The sequence below is a fragment of the Manis pentadactyla genome, chromosome 4 (genome assembly GCF_030020395.1).
Source record: "Manis pentadactyla isolate mManPen7 chromosome 4, mManPen7.hap1, whole genome shotgun sequence".
In the NCBI taxonomy this organism is placed as follows: Eukaryota; Metazoa; Chordata; class Mammalia; order Pholidota; family Manidae; genus Manis; species Manis pentadactyla.
The window spans coordinates 645,874-662,242 of NC_080022.1; the positions used below are offsets into that span (position 1 = coordinate 645,874).

A 16,369-nucleotide genomic window follows, 5' to 3' on the forward strand; every position below is an offset into this window, starting at 1 on the left:
CATTTTAAAGGAAAAGTATTTCCAACTTAGAATTCTATACCCTGCCAAACTATCAGTTAGCAAGTAGAATAAACACATTTCAGACGCGTATCCTTCAGGAAGCTCCTAGAGGTCTGACTTTAGCAAAATAAAAAGGATGAACCAAGAAGGGAGATGGCACAGATTCCAGGGAGATGGCAGGAACACAAGAGAAAGGAAAAAGTCGCTTGGGATGACTGCAGAGAAAAGCCCAAGACAACAAATCTATGCAATGGGTTTAGAGAGCAATCAGTCCAGACTGGACGGAAGAAAGGGGCTCTGAGAGCGCGGGCTCCAAGGTGTGTTTGAGCCTTTGGAAAATGTTGACAGGAACGTGGCAAACAGCTGTGGGTTAGTAAAATCTACACTCAAGAAAAATACTAGGTGAGTAGTAACTCAAGGGAACAAAGAAAAGATAGCGCGAGAAAGGAGGCCTAGTTTGTGCAGTAACAGCCAAGGGCGAGCAGTGCCGAAAGCAGGCCCACCAGAGTGTCCATCCGGCCGTCGGGGGGCCAAGTCTCTGCTGGCCTCGGGGCAGGGAACGCCCGGGCATGGTGCCCCGACACGCCGCGCCTCAGCTCCGACCCAACTGGGGCCCGAAGCCCGCCAGTCCTCTTCTCGCCCCCGCGGGCCGCAGCCTCCGTCTCCATGGCAACGGACTGCGTCCCCCAACCCAGCTGCGCCACGTAGGGCCCGGGGAGGGCGACACGCGCCGGCCCCGGCCAGTGACGCACTTCTGGCAGCGGCGAGGCTGACGCTCTCGCCTGCTGGCGGGCCCCCCGGGTGTGCTCGGTGCTCCGCACCGACGGCAGCGCGTGTCCTTGCGCCCTCCCGGGCGAGGAGCCCGACCCTCCGCGCCCAGGCACTCGCTTCTCGGCCCCGCATCTCCGGCCTCCGCCGCCCTCGAGGCGCACCACACGGTGTCCGACGCGAACGCGCCCTCCGTCCGTGGCAGCGCGGAGCCGAGCCCGCTCCCCTACCGGGAAGGAGCACAGGAAGGTTCTCCCTCGCTGTGCGGCGCCGACTCCCTCACGCCCGCACCGCCCCCTGCGCCCGTTCTGTCAGCGCGGCCGCGAGGCCTCCTGGGAGCTGTGGTTCCGGCGCGCGTTCCAGGCCCCGCCCCGCCGGGCGGCAGACTACAACTCCCGCCGGGCCCCGCGGCCGCCGGAGCGCCGGGGTCTCGGCCGGCGGGGCTGGCGTGCCGGGCAGCTGGTGACCGGGGCCGAACCGCTAGCCGGTCGCGCTCAGCAGAGGCCGCCCGGCCGGCTGGCGGACAAACTCTGGGCTTCTCGGCCCGAGCCCCGCCGCGGGCGGGAGGGACGCACACTTCCGGGCAAGTGGAGGGGCGGCGGGGCGCCGAGGCCGGCTAAGAGTCCGGTGGCAGCCGGCCCGGGCGGCTCTTCGAGTCGGCGGTGGGGTGGCGGGCGGGCGCACTCGAGCGTGGGGCGGGGTTAGGCTCCGGGGGACGCCGGCCCCGCGCTGCCCAGCCCGGCCTTTAGTGCAGAGCCGGGCCGCGGTGCCTCTGGTCCACGCCGGGCGGCAGGCAGTGGCCGGGCGCTTGCGGGCCCTGCGCGCCTCCGACGGTGGCCGCAGCAGGAACGCGGCGCCGGACGCCAGAGAGCCCTTCAGCGCCGAAGGCAGGCCCCTGGGGCAGCTCTGGCGTAGCTGGCGGGCCGGGGAACGGGGCGTGCAGACGGCGGGCAGCCCCAGGAGCGAACAGGCTAGCTCCAGCCGCCGCGGCCGTGTCGGAGGTGCTCACCGTGCGCCTTGGCATCTCCCCGCCGCCACAGGGCTTGCACTGAAGCTCAGCAAGGCCAGCGGCCAGTCTCCGAACCTGCAGCATTAAGGCTGCAGTCAGCAGTGCCAAGGCAGCGGGTGGGCGACTGACTGGATAGCCAGACAGGTGAGCTCTTGACGGGCTTGTGGCTGGCTGACAGTTTGGATTTGGCGCTTCACGCTGTGGGTTCTGTCTGGTGCCATGTCGGAGGGCTCAGCTGGTTTTTGAGTGTGTGTGTGTTGTGGCGGGGCGGGTGGGGGGGGCTGATAAATAATCCTGCCTCTCTTTCCTGAGTTCAGAACCAATTGAGGAAATGAGCAAAGGGACCTGGTGGGCACCAGTGGCTGAGGATAAGCCAGCCTAAAAGTGGAAGCCCTGGCAAACCTGGTCCTCCTGGCAGGTCCCCTGCTCTTGATATTACATTTTACTTGTTGCTCCAGATGCAGCAAGTAGTTGAATGTCATGCTCCTGCCTGAAATTACCCCTGTGCATTGGTAGGGGCTTGACACCCAGTCTGCATGGTGCCCAAGGGCATCCATCTGGGTGGCTGAGACTGTGGTGATCACAGCCCTGCCCCCCCTTGAGCCTCCCCCAGCAGCTGTCTTCCGGCCAGGCAAGTTCGGTTTCCCGGCCTCCCCCCTCCCCGTTCCTAATGGGCCAGACCCCGCGGGCTCCCATGATATATACCTCTGTCTTAGCCTGAGCTGCCACATGACAGGAGCCTGTGATTCACCAGGTTTTGCCATTTGATTGAGCCACACGTGGTGTCGATTCAAACAGCGTCATCGGGCACAGCCAGAGGCTGGAGGAAAAGAGCAGCTTTGCGCGGTGGGCGGTTCTTGGTTTCATGCAACTTTATTCTTCCGAATAAAGGCAGTTTGCCAACTTCTTAGCTAAATGTGATTTATCTTTACAGATTTTTAACATTTTTCCAATAAAATATACAAATAAGGGAAACATGTTGCTTTCCACAGTGTCCCAACATGTGGTTTGGAAATAGTTCTGGCCTAAGGAGCTGGCAGCTTCCTGTGAAAGGAGAAGCCAGTAGCCCGCAGAACAGACCCGGTGTCCACTGGTTTGGTTGAGATGGTAACTGCCTCAGGTGTAAAACTGCCTTCTAAAAACCATCTTTCCCCAGACTTGCTTGCTGGCTGGCACCTGTTTGGTCTGCTGTGCTCTGTGTCAGCCATGGCTGCTAGTTCCCAACAGGAAGTCTTGCTGGCTGAGCAAACTCGTGACCCTGGAAATAGCAGCTAAGTGTCTGGGATGCTGACACGAAGCCCTTGTGTTCCCAGGTAAGTCCTGCTTCGCTGAAGCACATCTGTGTCCGCACCTCACACACTGACCACCTCGGGCTCATTTTAAACATTCGTAGTGACAGTCTCAAGGGGATTTGGGTGCCAGCCAGGGGCATGGCCTGTAAACTGAGGAAGATGGCAGGGCACAGTGTTTCTGGAAAAGGAAGAAAAAGAACTTTCTGGGAGGATTTCCTATGGAAACAGGGGCCCCATACTCCCTAGTCCTGTGGATTTTGTCGCCACCTCCCTGCTCCAACCCTGTCTGTTCCCCTCCGGGTGCTACCTGGTGGAACCTTCTGAGGTGAGGTGCTGAGCCCTGGTGTCAGGAGGGCTGGGGATCTGATGTCACATGGAACGCAGTCAGCCATGTGCTGGGCTGTGGGGATGACAATGACAAAGGCCGGGAGATATGTGGGGGGAAGTGGAGAGGCCTGGGAGTCTGTTTCCCATCTCACGGGGGTCCTGGAATGCTGAGCTGAGGTGTCTCTGAGGCCTCGGCGCCAGACACCCTTCCCCTCGGTGGATGTGCCTGAGGGTGGCAGGGGGCACGTGGAGCGGAGACGCTTTGCTGCAGGCGGCCCCGAGACCACGGCATGGGGAGCCAGAGGGTAAGGACGCCCCTGCTCTGCCCATCCTCCCAAGGGTGCTGGTCTGCAGGGAGATGGCCCAGGCTCAGTGTTTCCTGTATGGTCTGGCAGGCTCCCTTTGGGACAGCCCTGGGGAGGGTGGCAGTTTGCTGGCCAGAGCTGGATGAGAACTGCCTGGCTGTGCTAAAAATACTGTATGCGAGAGCAACACACGTTGGTCAGAGGTGCCCTTGTCACAGGCTGGGTGACCCCCATGTCTTGTTGAGACAGCCCCACAGCATATGGCCAGTGGATCTGTAGGCTGGCAGACAGGCAGGTGTGGCAGCTGCCCAGGAGGCTGAGAGGCTGGGCTCGCAGATGGCATGCCACCCTGGCCGCAGAGTGACCACAGCTCGGGCTTGTGGCACTGCGGTCCTTTCCTGCCTGAGCCCTTTCTTGGGTTGTGGGGCCAGTTTATGGGGTGGCCCCCACCAGCAGGGGCCTCTAGTTGAGTCCCTCTGCTTGCACTCATTTGGGTCTGCGGTTGCCTGGACCGCTATGGCTGACTTTGGCTTAGCAGGAGTGTCTGGGGAGAGTGAGGGACAGTGACCATTTAGGTGGGCTCCCAGCAGGAAGGAGGGCCCACTGGGACCTGGTGGGGTTGGGGGGCTGGGGGCAGAACCTGCCCTCAGGGGCAGTAGGCCACGAGCTCAGGCTGTGGTGCTCTGCCTGCGTCAGGCACGCATGGCGGCAGCTGATGGGGAGGCACCAGATGGCCCAGGGCCTCATGGGGATGGCCCACCATGCCTGACCGGTGAGGTGGCTCCCAGGGACCCCTCCCTTGTTAAGGGCTTTCCTCACCCATCAGTCATGGGGGCCTCTTTCTGGCAGGTGTTTGTGTAGCTGTGCTGGTTGGAAGGAAGGAGGCTCAGTGCCCCATCTCGGTGCAGGGAGCACAGTGGGGCGGGGGCGGAGATGGCAGGAGAGGGAGGCCCTGGGAATGGAGAGCTCTTCTAAGGAAAGGTCCTGCTTAGCCCCTGGGTCGGGAAGGTTTTTCTTTCAAAACTACCCCATTGCTGTGGGAGTGCTGGCGGTCCTGGCGGGGTGAGGAAGGAGCCTAAGCAGGGAGCCTGCCCGGGAGGGGGAGGAATTTACAGGAGGCCAAGCTGGTCTTGCCTCTGAGCCTGAGGGGTTGTTTGCTCAGACACTTGGCTGTGCGTGGGTGGGTGTCCCAGCCCTATAGGCAGCCCCCGCCCCCCCATCCTGTGCTGGATACAGACCTCAGAGTGGCGCTGAGGTGGGGGGGTGGACCGTCAGACAGCTGGTGGGTCTGGGCCCTGCTGCTGGCAAAGCTGCCCCTTCTCACCCACCTGTGGCCTCAGCTGGGTGGGGGAGTTTCCCTGCGCTGGCCAGGCCTGGGGTGCTGAGGTCGGTGGGTGGTGGGGCAGGGCCCAGGCAGAAGGGTGACGAGGTTTTCCCCCCTGTCGCTCCCATGCCCTGGGCTAGCCTCTGTCCTGTGGCTGAGCAGGGCCTGAGCCCTAGCAGTTGCTGGTAGCGTCCAGCTCACTCCCCAGCTGTGCCCCAGCCGGACTTGGCCTCCCTTTGCCTGCCAGGAGCTCTGCAGCGAGACTGCTGGGTCACTCCCAGGCCTGCCTCAGGCTGTGCCCAGCCTGCTCCCCCAGCCTGGACACTGAAGGGCGCGTGAGACTCTGCCATGGGCACGGTCTCTAGAAGTGAAGTGGGGACTGTGTGCTCACGACCTTGGAGCCCTGGGCCCTATCCTCTTCAAGTCCTGTTGATTTTCCCTCCTGGCTGTCAAATCCATTCATCATTCATGTCGTTAAAACACTTTTTGAAGAATCATGTAACACAGATCACAGGTTGTAAGTGATGCAGGTTTGCAAGTGAATGTGGGTAACCAGCACCCAGATCAGGGAACGGCACATTCCCGGGTCCCCGAGCCCTCTGCCACTGTCTCCCAACTGACTGCAGTGCCCTGGACTGGCTTGTCCGGCTTGTGCACTTTCCATGAGTGGGATCAGTGGGCATGAGTTGGTGAGCTTTGCCTCCCAACTGCTGCTGTGTATGGTGTGGCAGGCTCCTGCTCACTTTGGGAAGCCACATTTCATGACCCAGTTCACCCTTGAGGGGAGGGGGCTGTCTCCGAAGGCCCAGCAGTGGGGCCAGTATGACCTTGTGGCACTGTCCACCGGCCTGCGGGGTGTGGGTGGGCGTCGCTCCTGTGCAGGGGCCTGGTGACCGGCTTGAGTGTGTCTTAGTCATCGGGGTGCTGGTTGCAGTGCTTACTGTGGTCTGGAGTTGTCTGCTTGTTGGTAAGGTTGGCAGGCGCATGTCACACATCCTGGACATACATCCTCTGTAGGTGTGCGTGCTGCACACAGGTCCTTGGGTTGCTGCCTCTCGGTGTTTTCAGGGCCTGATGAGCAGCAGGTCCTGGCTTCAGTGCAGCCTGTCAGGTCGTGCACAGTGTGTTCTGAGAGCTTTACTGCCTTACCTTTCACGTTGATACCTGCATTCCAGATTGTTAGTTTTTAGACACGTGTTGATGGGCCGCTGTGTGCCGACCCCCCAGAGCCACATATACTGGCACCTGCAGGCCGCTGTGGGCACCCACTGAGGGACCAGACTTGTCCCCTGCTTCTCCGGCTCATCCCAGGGCAGGGGCCCACAGCAGCTGCAGGGCCTTTCCAGAGGCGTCCAGCCCTTCCTCCAGGACAGGTGTACACCACCTGGCGGCCAGCCTCCCTGCTGCTGCTCCCAGGTGGCTGCCCTGGGTCTCGCACCTGTGAACCGCCTTCTCCCGCCCAGCTCTCCCAGAACCGGTGTGGCTTGAGGGTGCCCTCTACCCGCAGGTCCTGAGCAGCCCCGCCCGCCATGGACCCAGACCCCCAGGCGGGCGTCCAGGTGGGCATGCGCGTGGTGCGCGGCGTGAACTGGAAGTGGGGCCAGCAGGACGGCGGCGAGGGAGGCGTGGGCACGGTGGTGGAGCTCGGCCGTCATGGCAGCCCCTCAACCCCCGACCGCACGGTGGTTGTGCAGTGGGACCACGGCACCCGCACCAACTACCGCGCAGGCTACCAGGGCGCGCACGACCTGCTGCTCTATGACAACGCGCAGATCGGTGCGTGCGGGTCCGGGGGGCGGGCAGGCGTGGGGGGCCCTGCCCTGACATGCCGTGCCCCCAGGTGTGCGCCACGCTAACATCATCTGTGACTGCTGCAAGAAGCACGGGCTGCGGGGCCTGCGCTGGAAGTGCCGTGTCTGCTTCGACTACGATCTCTGCACGCAGTGCTACATGCACAACAAGCACGACCTCGCCCACGCCTTCGAGCGCTACGAGACCGCCCACTCGCGCCCGTGAGTGTCGCTCCCACAGCCACGTGCAGGCTGCTCTGGGCCCTGCCTGAGACCCCGGGGCCTCCGAGGCCTGGACCTGCTTCCGCTCACCACACCCCATTCAGTGGGGACCACCCTGAGCCACCTCCTGAAGAGTGGCCACAGTCATGGTCACTCCAGGGGCCTGGGCAGTGACACCAGCCCTCAGCTGCTGCAGAAGGCAGTGTGTCCACCCAGCGGGTCTATGGAGGTCGGTGCTGTGGATGGGGTTTCTCCTCTGTCCTGGCACCACCCTTAGAGCAAGGACTGGCTCCCCAGTGGAGCTGTGGTGGGGGCGCCAAGGGTGGTCTGCAGGTGGCTGAGCAACACGTGTCCCCTGTGGAGGCCCTGGCCTGGCAGAGGGCAGCCTGTGCCAGGAGCCAGTCCCTTAGCACAGCAGGGGAGGTACCCCTGGCCTAGGTGGGAGGCTCCTTTGCTGGAGCCTGGGGAATCGGGCTCGGGGGGAGTCCACTGGACCGGCACCACCCCCACCCCCTGGGCTGTCACCCTTGTCTCCTTGGGGCCCCCCACGCACAAGGAGGGGTGTGTGTGGCCTACGTTCCAGCCGCCCACATCCGGTATGGGAGCAGGCTGGCTGGTGCCATTTCTAAGTGCTGAGTCCTCTGGGTCCAGCCTAGTAGACGGCACCCGGCTCCCTGGGAGGCGACAGTTGTGGGTGATTGCCTGGGGTGCCCTTCAGCCTAGCATCAGGGAAGACCCTGAAGGGGCACTGTCAGCATGCCCACTCCAGGCCCAGCGCACGGGGGGCACTGACCTGCTGGGCATGGTACCTGGGGCCCTGTCCCCGCCAGTCCAGCAGGTGGGAGTGGAGCCGGGGGCGGAGGAGCAGGTCTGGGCAGAGCGGAGGGCCTAGGACCCACTCGCTCTCTTACAGGGTCACGCTCAGTCCCCGCCAGGGCCTCCCGAGGATCCCACTGAGGGGCATCTTCCAGGGAGCGAAGGTGGTGCGGGGCCCTGACTGGGAGTGGGGCTCGCAGGATGGTGAGTGGGGGCCAGCGTGGGAAGGTGGGGGCGGGGCTGCGGCGAGGCCTCAGCACGGGTCCAGCCTGCTGGCGGGGATGCTGTCTCCCCAGGAGGGGAAGGGAAGCCAGGCCGCGTGGTGGATATCCGAGGCTGGGATGTAGAGACGGGCCGGAGCGTGGCCAGTGTGACGTGGGCCGATGGCACCACCAACGTGTACCGCGTGGGCCACAAGGGCAAGGTGGACCTCAAATGTGTGGGCGAGGCGGCCGGAGGCTTCTACTACAAGGAGCACCTTCCCAGACTCGGTACGGCCGTCCCCACTGACACCCCCTGCAGCTGCTGCCTGCCCCGGCGGAGCCTCAAGCAGGCTGTGCCCAAAGGGAGGGGAGGAGCACCCCTGAGCAGCTGCCACTCGCCCCCAGGCAAGCCGGCAGAGCTGCAGCGCAGGGTGAGTGCTGACGGCCAGCCCCTCCCGCACGGGGACAAGGTGAAGTCTCTGCTGGACACGGCCGTCCTGAGGGAGACGGAGGAAGGGCATGGCGGGGGGAACCCCAGGACGGTAGAGGTGAGGCGCCCTGCTTGCTGAGCCCCTGTGCCCCCCCATCCTCTGGACCCCCAGCCTCCAGGGCCCACCGCGGTTTCTCAGACAGACAGGCCCCGCACACCACTTCACGGGCCCGTCCCCCTGGGGCTCTCTCCAAGGCGCCCAGGGCCAACCTGAGCCGTCCACTTGCTTCTGCGTCCCTCCACATGCCTTCCTCTAGCCCTGGAGGAAAAGGGAGGACCCAGTGGGGTCGAGGGGACTCATTTCTTGGAGACATGAAGGGACCCCAGGCGCTGCTGGAGGCTGTGGTGGGAGGGCAGGCAGTGTTCATCCTGAGGGCCAAAGGACAGCTCTGAAGTGATCGAGGCGGGAGGTGACCTACTTGGGCTTGGTCCCCTGTGGGTGCGCATGGGGCGCGTGTGGGTGCAGGAAGGCCATCAGGACAGGGGCTCTTCACCCAGGGCAGAGGGGCAGGGCGGGCACAGTGGCAGCTCTTTGGGAAGCAGGATTTCGAGTATTTCCACTACGATTGACCAGGGGATGCCCTGGTCACTCATGGCCCTTGTCCAGGCAGGAGCTGGGTTCAAGGCCAGGCCTGCCTGTCCTGCAGAATCTGGTGGGGCACACGCTCCTGCTCCATGACCCGGGACGGTCCCCTCACGTGCCTCTCTTTCACTTAGCACAACTCCTTCTGGGTGGGCGATGTGGTGCGGGTCATTGGTGACCTTGACACTGTGAAGCAGCTGCAGGCCGGGCATGGCGAGTGGACAGATGACATGGCCCCTGTGAGTCCCTCCTCCCCTGCCTCCCTCACGTCCCCAGGAGACGTGACTGTGACCCCACCCTCTCCCCACATAGGCCCTCGGACGCACTGGCAAAGTGGTGAAGGTTTTCAGAGATGGTAATCTGCGTGTGGCAGTTGGTGGTCAGCTGTGGACCTTCAGCCCCTCCTGCCTGGTGGCCTACCGGCCTGAGGAGGACGCCAACCTGGACGTGGCCGAGCGCGCCAGGGAGAACAAAAGTGGGGGCAGCCAGTGGGGCGGCTAGTGGGAGGTGGGGCTGCCTCCAGCCTCCACTCAACCTCAGCCCTGCCCACCCCCAGGCTCCCTGAGTGTCGCCCTGGACAAGCTGCGAGCCCAGAAGAGTGCCCCGGAGTGCACAGGGAGACTGGTGGTGGAAGTGGCCCTGGGCAGTGTGGCCCGGGCCTTAGACCTGCTGCGGAGGCACCCAGAGCAGGCGAGCCCCGGAGACCCCGTCGTCTTCCCCACAGACAGCCAGCTCCCTGGGAGGGGCTGAGTGCCAGGGACTGACATTCTGGCTCTCCGGCAGGTGGACACCAAGAACCAGGGCAGGACCGCCCTGCAGGTGGCTGCCTACCTGGGCCAGGTGGAGCTGGTGCAGCTGCTGCTGCGGGCGCGGGCGGGTGCGGACCTGCCAGACGAGGAGGGCAACACCCCGCTGCACTATGCTGCCTTGGGGTGAGGTGCGGGGGATGTGGTGGGTGGGCCTACAGGCCCAGCCGGTGGGCATCGTACCACTCCCACTTCTCTCCCATCAGGAACCAGCCTGAGGCTGCCCGGGTGCTCCTGAGCTCAGGGTGTGGGGCCAACGCCCTTAACAGCACCCGGAATGCAGCTCTGCATGTGGCTGTACAGAGGGGCTTCCTGGAGGTGGTGAGGGTCCTGTGTGAGCATGGCTGTGACGTCAACCTGCCCGTGAGTGCTGGGTTCTGTAGCCCTATCCCTGGGACCAGGGAGATGGTGACAGTTAGCTCCCCAGAGTGACCCACCGGCCCATCCCCACAGGATGCCCATGCCGACACGCCCCTTCACTGTGCCATCTCGGCGGGCACCGGTGCCAGTGGCATTGTGGAGGTCCTCACCGAGGTGCCAGGCATTGATGTCACTGCTACCAACAGCCAGGGCTTTACCCTGCTGCACCATGCATCCCTCAAGGGCCACACGCTGTGAGTCTGGGGTGGGCCCACAGCCAGCAGCGAGGCTCCTGGCCTGCACTGGGCCACTCTGGGGACACCTGGGCCCCAGACACGGCATGTTGCTCCTGCAGAGCTGTCAGGAGGATTCTGGCACGGGCACGGCAGCTGGTGGACGCCAAGAAGGGGGACGGCTTCACAGCATTGCACTTGGCCGCTCTCAACAACCACGGGGACGTGACCCAGGTTCTCATCCGAGAGGTGGGGACACAGGGTCTCGGGCCAGCTGGGAGTCAGGGCCCACCTGGGGTCCCGGGCTGAGCCTGTGCCGGCCCCCCTCCCTAGGGCCGCTGTGATGTGAATGTGCGCAACCGGAAGCTCCAGTCGCCGCTGCACCTGGCTGTTCAGCAGGCCCACGTGGGGCTCGTGCCCCTGCTGGTGGACGCTGGCTGCAGTGTCAACGCTGAGGACGAGGAGGGGGACACGGCCCTGCATGTGGCACTGCAGCGTCATCAGCTGCTGCCCCTGGCAGCTGACCAGGCTGGGGGGACCCCAGGGTCCTTGCAGCTGCTGTCCAGGGTGAGGAAGTGTAGATCTGGATGCTGGAGAGGTGGGCCGTGGTACCTAGCTGCAGGCTCCTGGCAGGGCCAGAGCAACTATCCACGTCCACTTTCCCCGACGGCACAGGCAGCCAGGCCCAGGGTGGCTGTGGGGCGCCTGCGGTTTGTAGGAGGCGTCTTCTGCAGCAGCGGGGCCAGCACCTCTGAGATTCTGCACTGGGGCCGACCTGGGAAAGGGGGCGGGGCCCGGGGGCCTAGAGTCTCAGCCTGGCAGGGGCGCTTTTTCAGGCGCGCCTCTGCGTGCAGCGGCCTCACACAGGGAGGGGGTGCCCACGCCCGAGGCCGGCTGCCAGAAGGGACGCCCCTGGGGCCTGGGGCCGGGCCGGCGCTCCTCACCGACGTCTGTCTGCCGCCAGCTACAGGCTTCGGGCCTCCCAGTCGGCGCGGAGATGACGGTGGGCGCGGCGGTCGCCTGCTTCCTGGCGCTGGAGGGCGCGGACGTGAGCTACGCCAACCACCGCGGCCGGAGCCCGCTGGACCTGGCCGCTGAGGGCCGCGTGCTCAAGGCCCTGAAGGGCTGCGCCCAGCGCTTTCGGTGAGCCCGGCGGGGCGGGGGGCGGGGGACGCTCCATGGGCCCTTTCAAGCCCCTCTCCGACCGCAGGGAGCGGCAGGCTGGCGGCGGCGGGGCCACGGCCCCGGGCCCGAGGCCGGGACTCGGCACCCCCAACACCGTGACGAACCTGCACGTGGCCGCGCCGCCAGGGCCCGAGGCCGCAGAGTGCCTAGTGTGCTCCGAGCTGGCGCTGCTGGTGCTGTTCGCGCCGTGCCAGCACCGCACAGTGTGCGAGGGTGAGTCGGGGTCTCGGGGGGCTCAGGGAGCGGGCGCGGGCGCGGGCCCGCCCAACTGCCGCCCCCTGCCCCGCCCCGCCCTGCCCTGCCTTGCCCCGCAGAGTGCGCGCGCAGGATGAAGAAGTGCATCAGGTGCCAGGTGGTCATTTGCAAGAAGCTGCGCCCAGGTGGGTGGCGGGGCGGGGCGGGGGCGGGGCTTCCCCGGTCCCGCCCCTGACCGCGACCCCGCCTGCAGACGGCACAGAGGTGGTCCCCGCGACCCCCGCGGCAGGCCCGCCGCGGCAGCTGGTGGAGGAGCTGCAGAGCCGCTACCGGCAGATGGAGGAGCGCATCACCTGCCCCATCTGCATTGACAGCCACATCCGCCTCGTGTTCCAGTGCGGCCACGGCGCGTGCGCGCCCTGCGGCGCCGCGCTCAGCGCCTGCCCCATCTGCCGCCAGCCCATCCGCGACCGCATCCAGATCTTCGTGTAGCCCCCGCCCCGCCGCCTGGCGCGCCCCGGCCACGTCCCGCCCTCGCAGTCGCGGGCGCCCACCCTGAGTTTTATAAAAGGATTCACGGACTTCATGCCTGGTGCCTGCCTGGGGCGCGGGGTGGGGGGCGGGCACACGAGCCTGGGCGCCGTCCCCGCCCGGGTGCCGCCCCGCCCGCCGCGGGCTGTCGGGCCTGCCAGCTCGGCTCTGCGCTCCGACAGACGTGTCGCCCGGCCCCCGGGCTCACGCCGCACTCCTGCCCAGACCCTGGTCGCAGAGCCAGGCCGTCCTCTGGGCCTGGGGTCGTGGGCGCTCCTGAAGCACTGGGTGGGCCAGAACCCCAGCGCCCGCCCAGCCCGGGGCCTTCCCGCGACCCCCAACATTCTGCCCCAGCGCCCGCCCTTCTTTTCTTGAGGGGCGGGGTGCGGAGACAGGCTTCCACCGAGGCAGGACCCGGTTCTGGCGGTGCACTCCGGCCAAGCTGGGAGTCTCGGGACTGCCGAGTGTGGGAGGCGGGCACACGGGCCTAGGGTGGGAGCAGCCTTTGCTGGGGCAATTACTTAGCCAGGAGAAGTGGAGCGCTGCCCACGGCCGGCCCAGCGGCCCCGCCGACCCGGCGCTTTCCAAGAACCACCCGAAACGCTACCCTGGAGTCTCACGGCTTCCCGCCATCCACTTGGCGCCGTCCCCGCTGGCCGGGCGCGCCGCTGTCACTCCGGGCTCAAGGCCTCAAGGGCGCGTGGCGAGGCCCAGGACCCGGGGCCTCGCTGGGCGGGGTGCCCCCGCCCAGCACGGCCCACCCCCTCTCCCCTCCCTCGCCCTGTCGCTCCGCTCTAGCGGGCCTCTCGGTCCTGCGTCCCGGTCCCCCAGCCCCAGGGCGCCCTTGTGAGCACCCAGCCCGGCTGCGCTCCTGCCCCAGCGCAGCCTGAAGCCCGTGCCGTCGAATCTTCCGGCCTCAGGACACCTTTCCCACGCGACAGGTCCATCCGGCCCTCGGGCCCTACCCCGAAACACCTGGCTCCTCCCCTCGCGCGCTTCCCCCCACGCCAGCGGGGTCCCCTCCCTTCCGGCACCCCTGCCCCTTCCCCTCCCGGGACTCACCCGCGTGTCCCCTCCGCTCTCGCGGGGATCCTGTCAGGCCGGCGCCAGCGGGACGTGTCCCGAGCTGGCCGGGATGGAGGCTCCACGTCCAGGTCTCATTCGGCGTCCAAGGGTTGGGAGGATGCCACTGGGGAACGAGCCGCCGAGTCACTCACAGACCCCCGCCGGCCTAGGGACCCCAGCTGGCCTCCCCGCCCCCAGCCTGAGCCCCTGGCGTCTGTCTCTTCCCTCGCGGAAGGGGCCCTCCTCGCCTCCCCTCCCCAGCTGACCCCGCCCAGCAGGCCGTGCCCAGGCCGCTGCCAGCGACCCGGAGGCCCTGGGTCCGCACTCCCCAGGCCGGCGGCGGCGGGGTACTCCCGACAGCGGGACGGCCAGCTGGTTCCCTTCAGGGTCGCCGCGCCTCCCGGCCTCCCCGCCCCCCCCTCGGCCCCCCCACCCCGCCCCCGGCTGTAACCCGAGCCGCCGGCAGCGCCTACCCGCCCGCCCCTCGCGGCCCGGAGCCCCGACAGCGAGTCCGCAGGCGCCATGGGCCGCGGGGCCTGCGTGTCCTCGGCGGCGTCGGGGGCCCGCGCCCAGGCCGGCCGGCTGGGCGCCGTGCTGGTTGCGCTGTGCCTCCTGCCCGCGCTCGTGCTGCTAGCCCGGCCGGGGGCCCCGGCAGCCCGGCCCGCCGCGGGCGCAGCGCAGGTGAGAGCGGGCCCAGCGGCCGTGTGTCCGCGGTGGGGGGGTGGCGCTCCTGGCCTCCAGCCTGCCCACTCCGAAGTGGCCTGAGTGAACCTTTTTCTTCCTGGCTGTAAATACAAGACTTGCTTGGGGTAGGAAACCAGAAAACGCAGAGACCCAGAGGGACCTCCGAAGGCTCCCCCAGTGGGGACCCCGCCCCACTTCTTTACAGCCCCTTTCCCCGGCACTTTTGGATCTGGGGACAGTTCCTACTGCCTCCCCACAAGCATTTGCTTCCCTTGAAGGGAGACATTGCTGTGCCCCACCCCGCGGGTGTCCTCCCCACCCTGGGCCCCAGCCTGATGCCCCCCAGTGCGCCCCGCAGACGCCGCTACACGCTGACTCCAGCCAGGCTGCGCTGGGACCACTTCAACCTCACTTACAGGTGCGCCCCTGACCCTGGGCAGGGAGGGTAGCCACAGGCTGGCCGCCGTCCCTGACATCGACTCCTGCCCCAGGATCCTCTCCTTCCCTCGGAACCTGCTGAGCCCTAGTGAGACCCGGAGGGGCCTGGCTGCCGCCTTCCGCATGTGGAGTGAGGTGTCCCCCTTCAGCTTCCGCGAGGTGGCCCCAGAGCAGCCCAGCGACCTCCGCATAGGTGGGCACTGTGCCCCCTCCCCTGCCTTGCCCCGTGGCCCTCTCTCAGCCCTGTGTTCCCCCAGGCTTCTACCCAGTCAACCACACCGACTGCCTGGTCTCTGCACTTCACCACTGCTTCGATGGCCCCACGGGCGAGCTGGCCCATGCCTTCTTCCCCCCGCATGGCGGCATCCACTTCGACGACAGCGAGTTCTGGGTCCTGGGCCCCACACGCTACAGCTGGAAGAAAGGTGACACCTCGCCGGGCCTCCCGAGGGACCTGGGAGGAGGGCTCAGGGCCCGGCAGGCAAGGAGGGAGAGGTGGTGAGGCGGCCACAGGCCTGGGTTCCAGGAGCCCTGAAGCTCCCCCCGCCCCCGGGGCTCCCCCCTGCCCCCGCCCCCTTGCTGCCAGAGACAGAGCTGGACCTGCATTCCTGGGGGCCGAGCTCACCGCCTCAGCGGCCTGGAACATTCTTATCTGCCCATGGCCATGCTGAGGGAGGCCTGAGGCTGCACTGAGCCATGTGCAGGGCCAGTGGGCGGAGGGAGGAGGGCCGGCCAGGGCTCGAGGCGCTGACCTGGAGGGGTCTGCAGGCGTGTGGCTCACTGACCTGGTGCACGTGGCGGCCCATGAGATTGGCCACGCACTGGGCCTGATGCACACACAGCACGGGCAGGCGCTCATGCACCTCAACGCCACGCTGCGTGGCTGGAAGGCACTGTCGCAGGATGAGCTGTGGGGGCTGCACCGGCTGTACGGTGAGTGCCCTGTGGGCTGGGGGAGGTGGGCCTGGGGGGGCAGCGGCCCTGAGGCCAGGCTGCCCTCGCGCAGGTTGCCTGGACCGGCTGTTTGTGTGCGCGTCCTGGGCCCGCAGGGGCTTTTGCGACACCCGGCGGAGGCTCATGAAGAGGCTCTGTCCCAGCAGCTGTGACTTCTGCTACGGTGAGGCCGGTCCCAGTCCTGCTGGTCTGGGTGGGGCGGGCCGAGATGCTGATGCGCCCCTCCCTCACCTCTGCAGAATTCCCCTTCCCCACGGTGGCTGCCACAGCACCGCCCCCCAGGACCAAAACCAGGCTGGTGCCCGAGGGCAGAAATGTGACCTTCCGCTGTGGCCAGAAGATCCTGCACAAGAAAGGCAAAGTGTAGTAAGTGACCTGTCTCGTGATAACTGGTGGGGGTAGCGGCGGCCTAGGCTCTGCTTAGCCCTGCCGCCCTTCCCGCAGCTGGTACAAGGACCAGGAGCCCCTGGAGTTCTCCTACCCTGGCTACCTGGCGCTGGGTGAGGCGCACCTGAGCATCATCGCCAACGCCATCAACGAGGGCACGTACACATGCGTGGTGCGCCGGCGGCAGCATGTGCTCAGTACCTACTCCTGGCGGGTCCGCCTGCGGAGCTAAGTGCCTACCCGCTGGGTGAGGCCACTGATAAAGCACTTTCTCTCTCAAGTCTATGCACTTTCTTGGGAGGGTGGGTGGCCGGTCTTGGGCCAGTGGGGTGGGGCCACCCAGCGCACATGGAGCCTGGGGCCGAGACTTCTCCACACACTTCTTTGGGATGGGGATGCCGT

The 16,369-nt window shown here is 66.3% G+C and overlaps 3 protein-coding genes across 8 annotated transcripts; 2 read left to right on the forward strand and 1 right to left on the reverse strand.

The window, feature by feature from the left end:
* The first annotated feature begins 1,486 nt into the window (after window positions 1–1,486).
* Window positions 1,487–12,489, forward strand: MIB2 (MIB E3 ubiquitin protein ligase 2). Of its 5 annotated transcripts, none has more exons than XM_057499600.1 (19): window positions 1,487–1,921; window positions 6,533–6,584; window positions 6,720–6,801; window positions 6,866–7,037; window positions 7,951–8,057; window positions 8,150–8,344; window positions 8,462–8,604; window positions 9,264–9,368; window positions 9,442–9,604; window positions 9,686–9,819; window positions 9,913–10,061; window positions 10,142–10,298; window positions 10,389–10,549; window positions 10,651–10,777; window positions 10,862–11,095; window positions 11,493–11,671; window positions 11,739–11,926; window positions 12,028–12,093; window positions 12,162–12,489. In XM_057499600.1, exons 2-19 carry the CDS (start codon window positions 6,555–6,557, stop codon window positions 12,398–12,400), a joined length of 2,631 nt encoding a protein of 876 aa, XP_057355583.1. In that variant the 5' UTR covers window positions 1,487–1,921; window positions 6,533–6,554; the 3' UTR covers window positions 12,401–12,489. The 5 variants fall into 5 exon arrangements, with proteins under 5 accessions (XP_057355583.1, XP_057355582.1, XP_036738685.1 ...); XM_057499599.1 differs by lacking the exon at window positions 1,487–1,921 and adding an exon at window positions 2,939–3,090; XM_036882790.2 differs by lacking the exon at window positions 1,487–1,921 and adding an exon at window positions 2,939–3,090 and having other exon boundaries at window positions 6,533–6,801.
* LOC130683640 (uncharacterized) lies at window positions 2,991–14,028 on the reverse strand. The gene is made up of 3 exons (XM_057501908.1): window positions 13,771–14,028; window positions 13,502–13,628; window positions 2,991–3,247 (listed from the first exon to the last, which is right to left on the reverse strand). The coding sequence occupies exons 1-3, from the start codon at window positions 14,026–14,028 to the stop codon at window positions 2,991–2,993; spliced, it is 642 nt and encodes a 213-aa protein (XP_057357891.1).
* MMP23B (matrix metallopeptidase 23B) lies at window positions 14,008–16,247 on the forward strand. 2 transcript variants are annotated; one of them, XM_036882798.2, is made up of 8 exons: window positions 14,008–14,185; window positions 14,467–14,606; window positions 14,680–14,819; window positions 14,884–15,051; window positions 15,395–15,559; window positions 15,633–15,743; window positions 15,820–15,946; window positions 16,025–16,247. In XM_036882798.2, the coding sequence occupies exons 1-8, from the start codon at window positions 14,027–14,029 to the stop codon at window positions 16,197–16,199; spliced, it is 1,185 nt and encodes a 394-aa protein (XP_036738693.1). In that variant the 5' UTR covers window positions 14,008–14,026; the 3' UTR covers window positions 16,200–16,247. The 2 variants fall into 2 exon arrangements, with proteins under 2 accessions (XP_036738693.1, XP_036738695.1); XM_036882800.2 differs by lacking the exon at window positions 15,820–15,946 and having other exon boundaries at window positions 14,012–14,185.
* The last annotated feature ends 122 nt before the right edge of the window (window positions 16,248–16,369 follow it).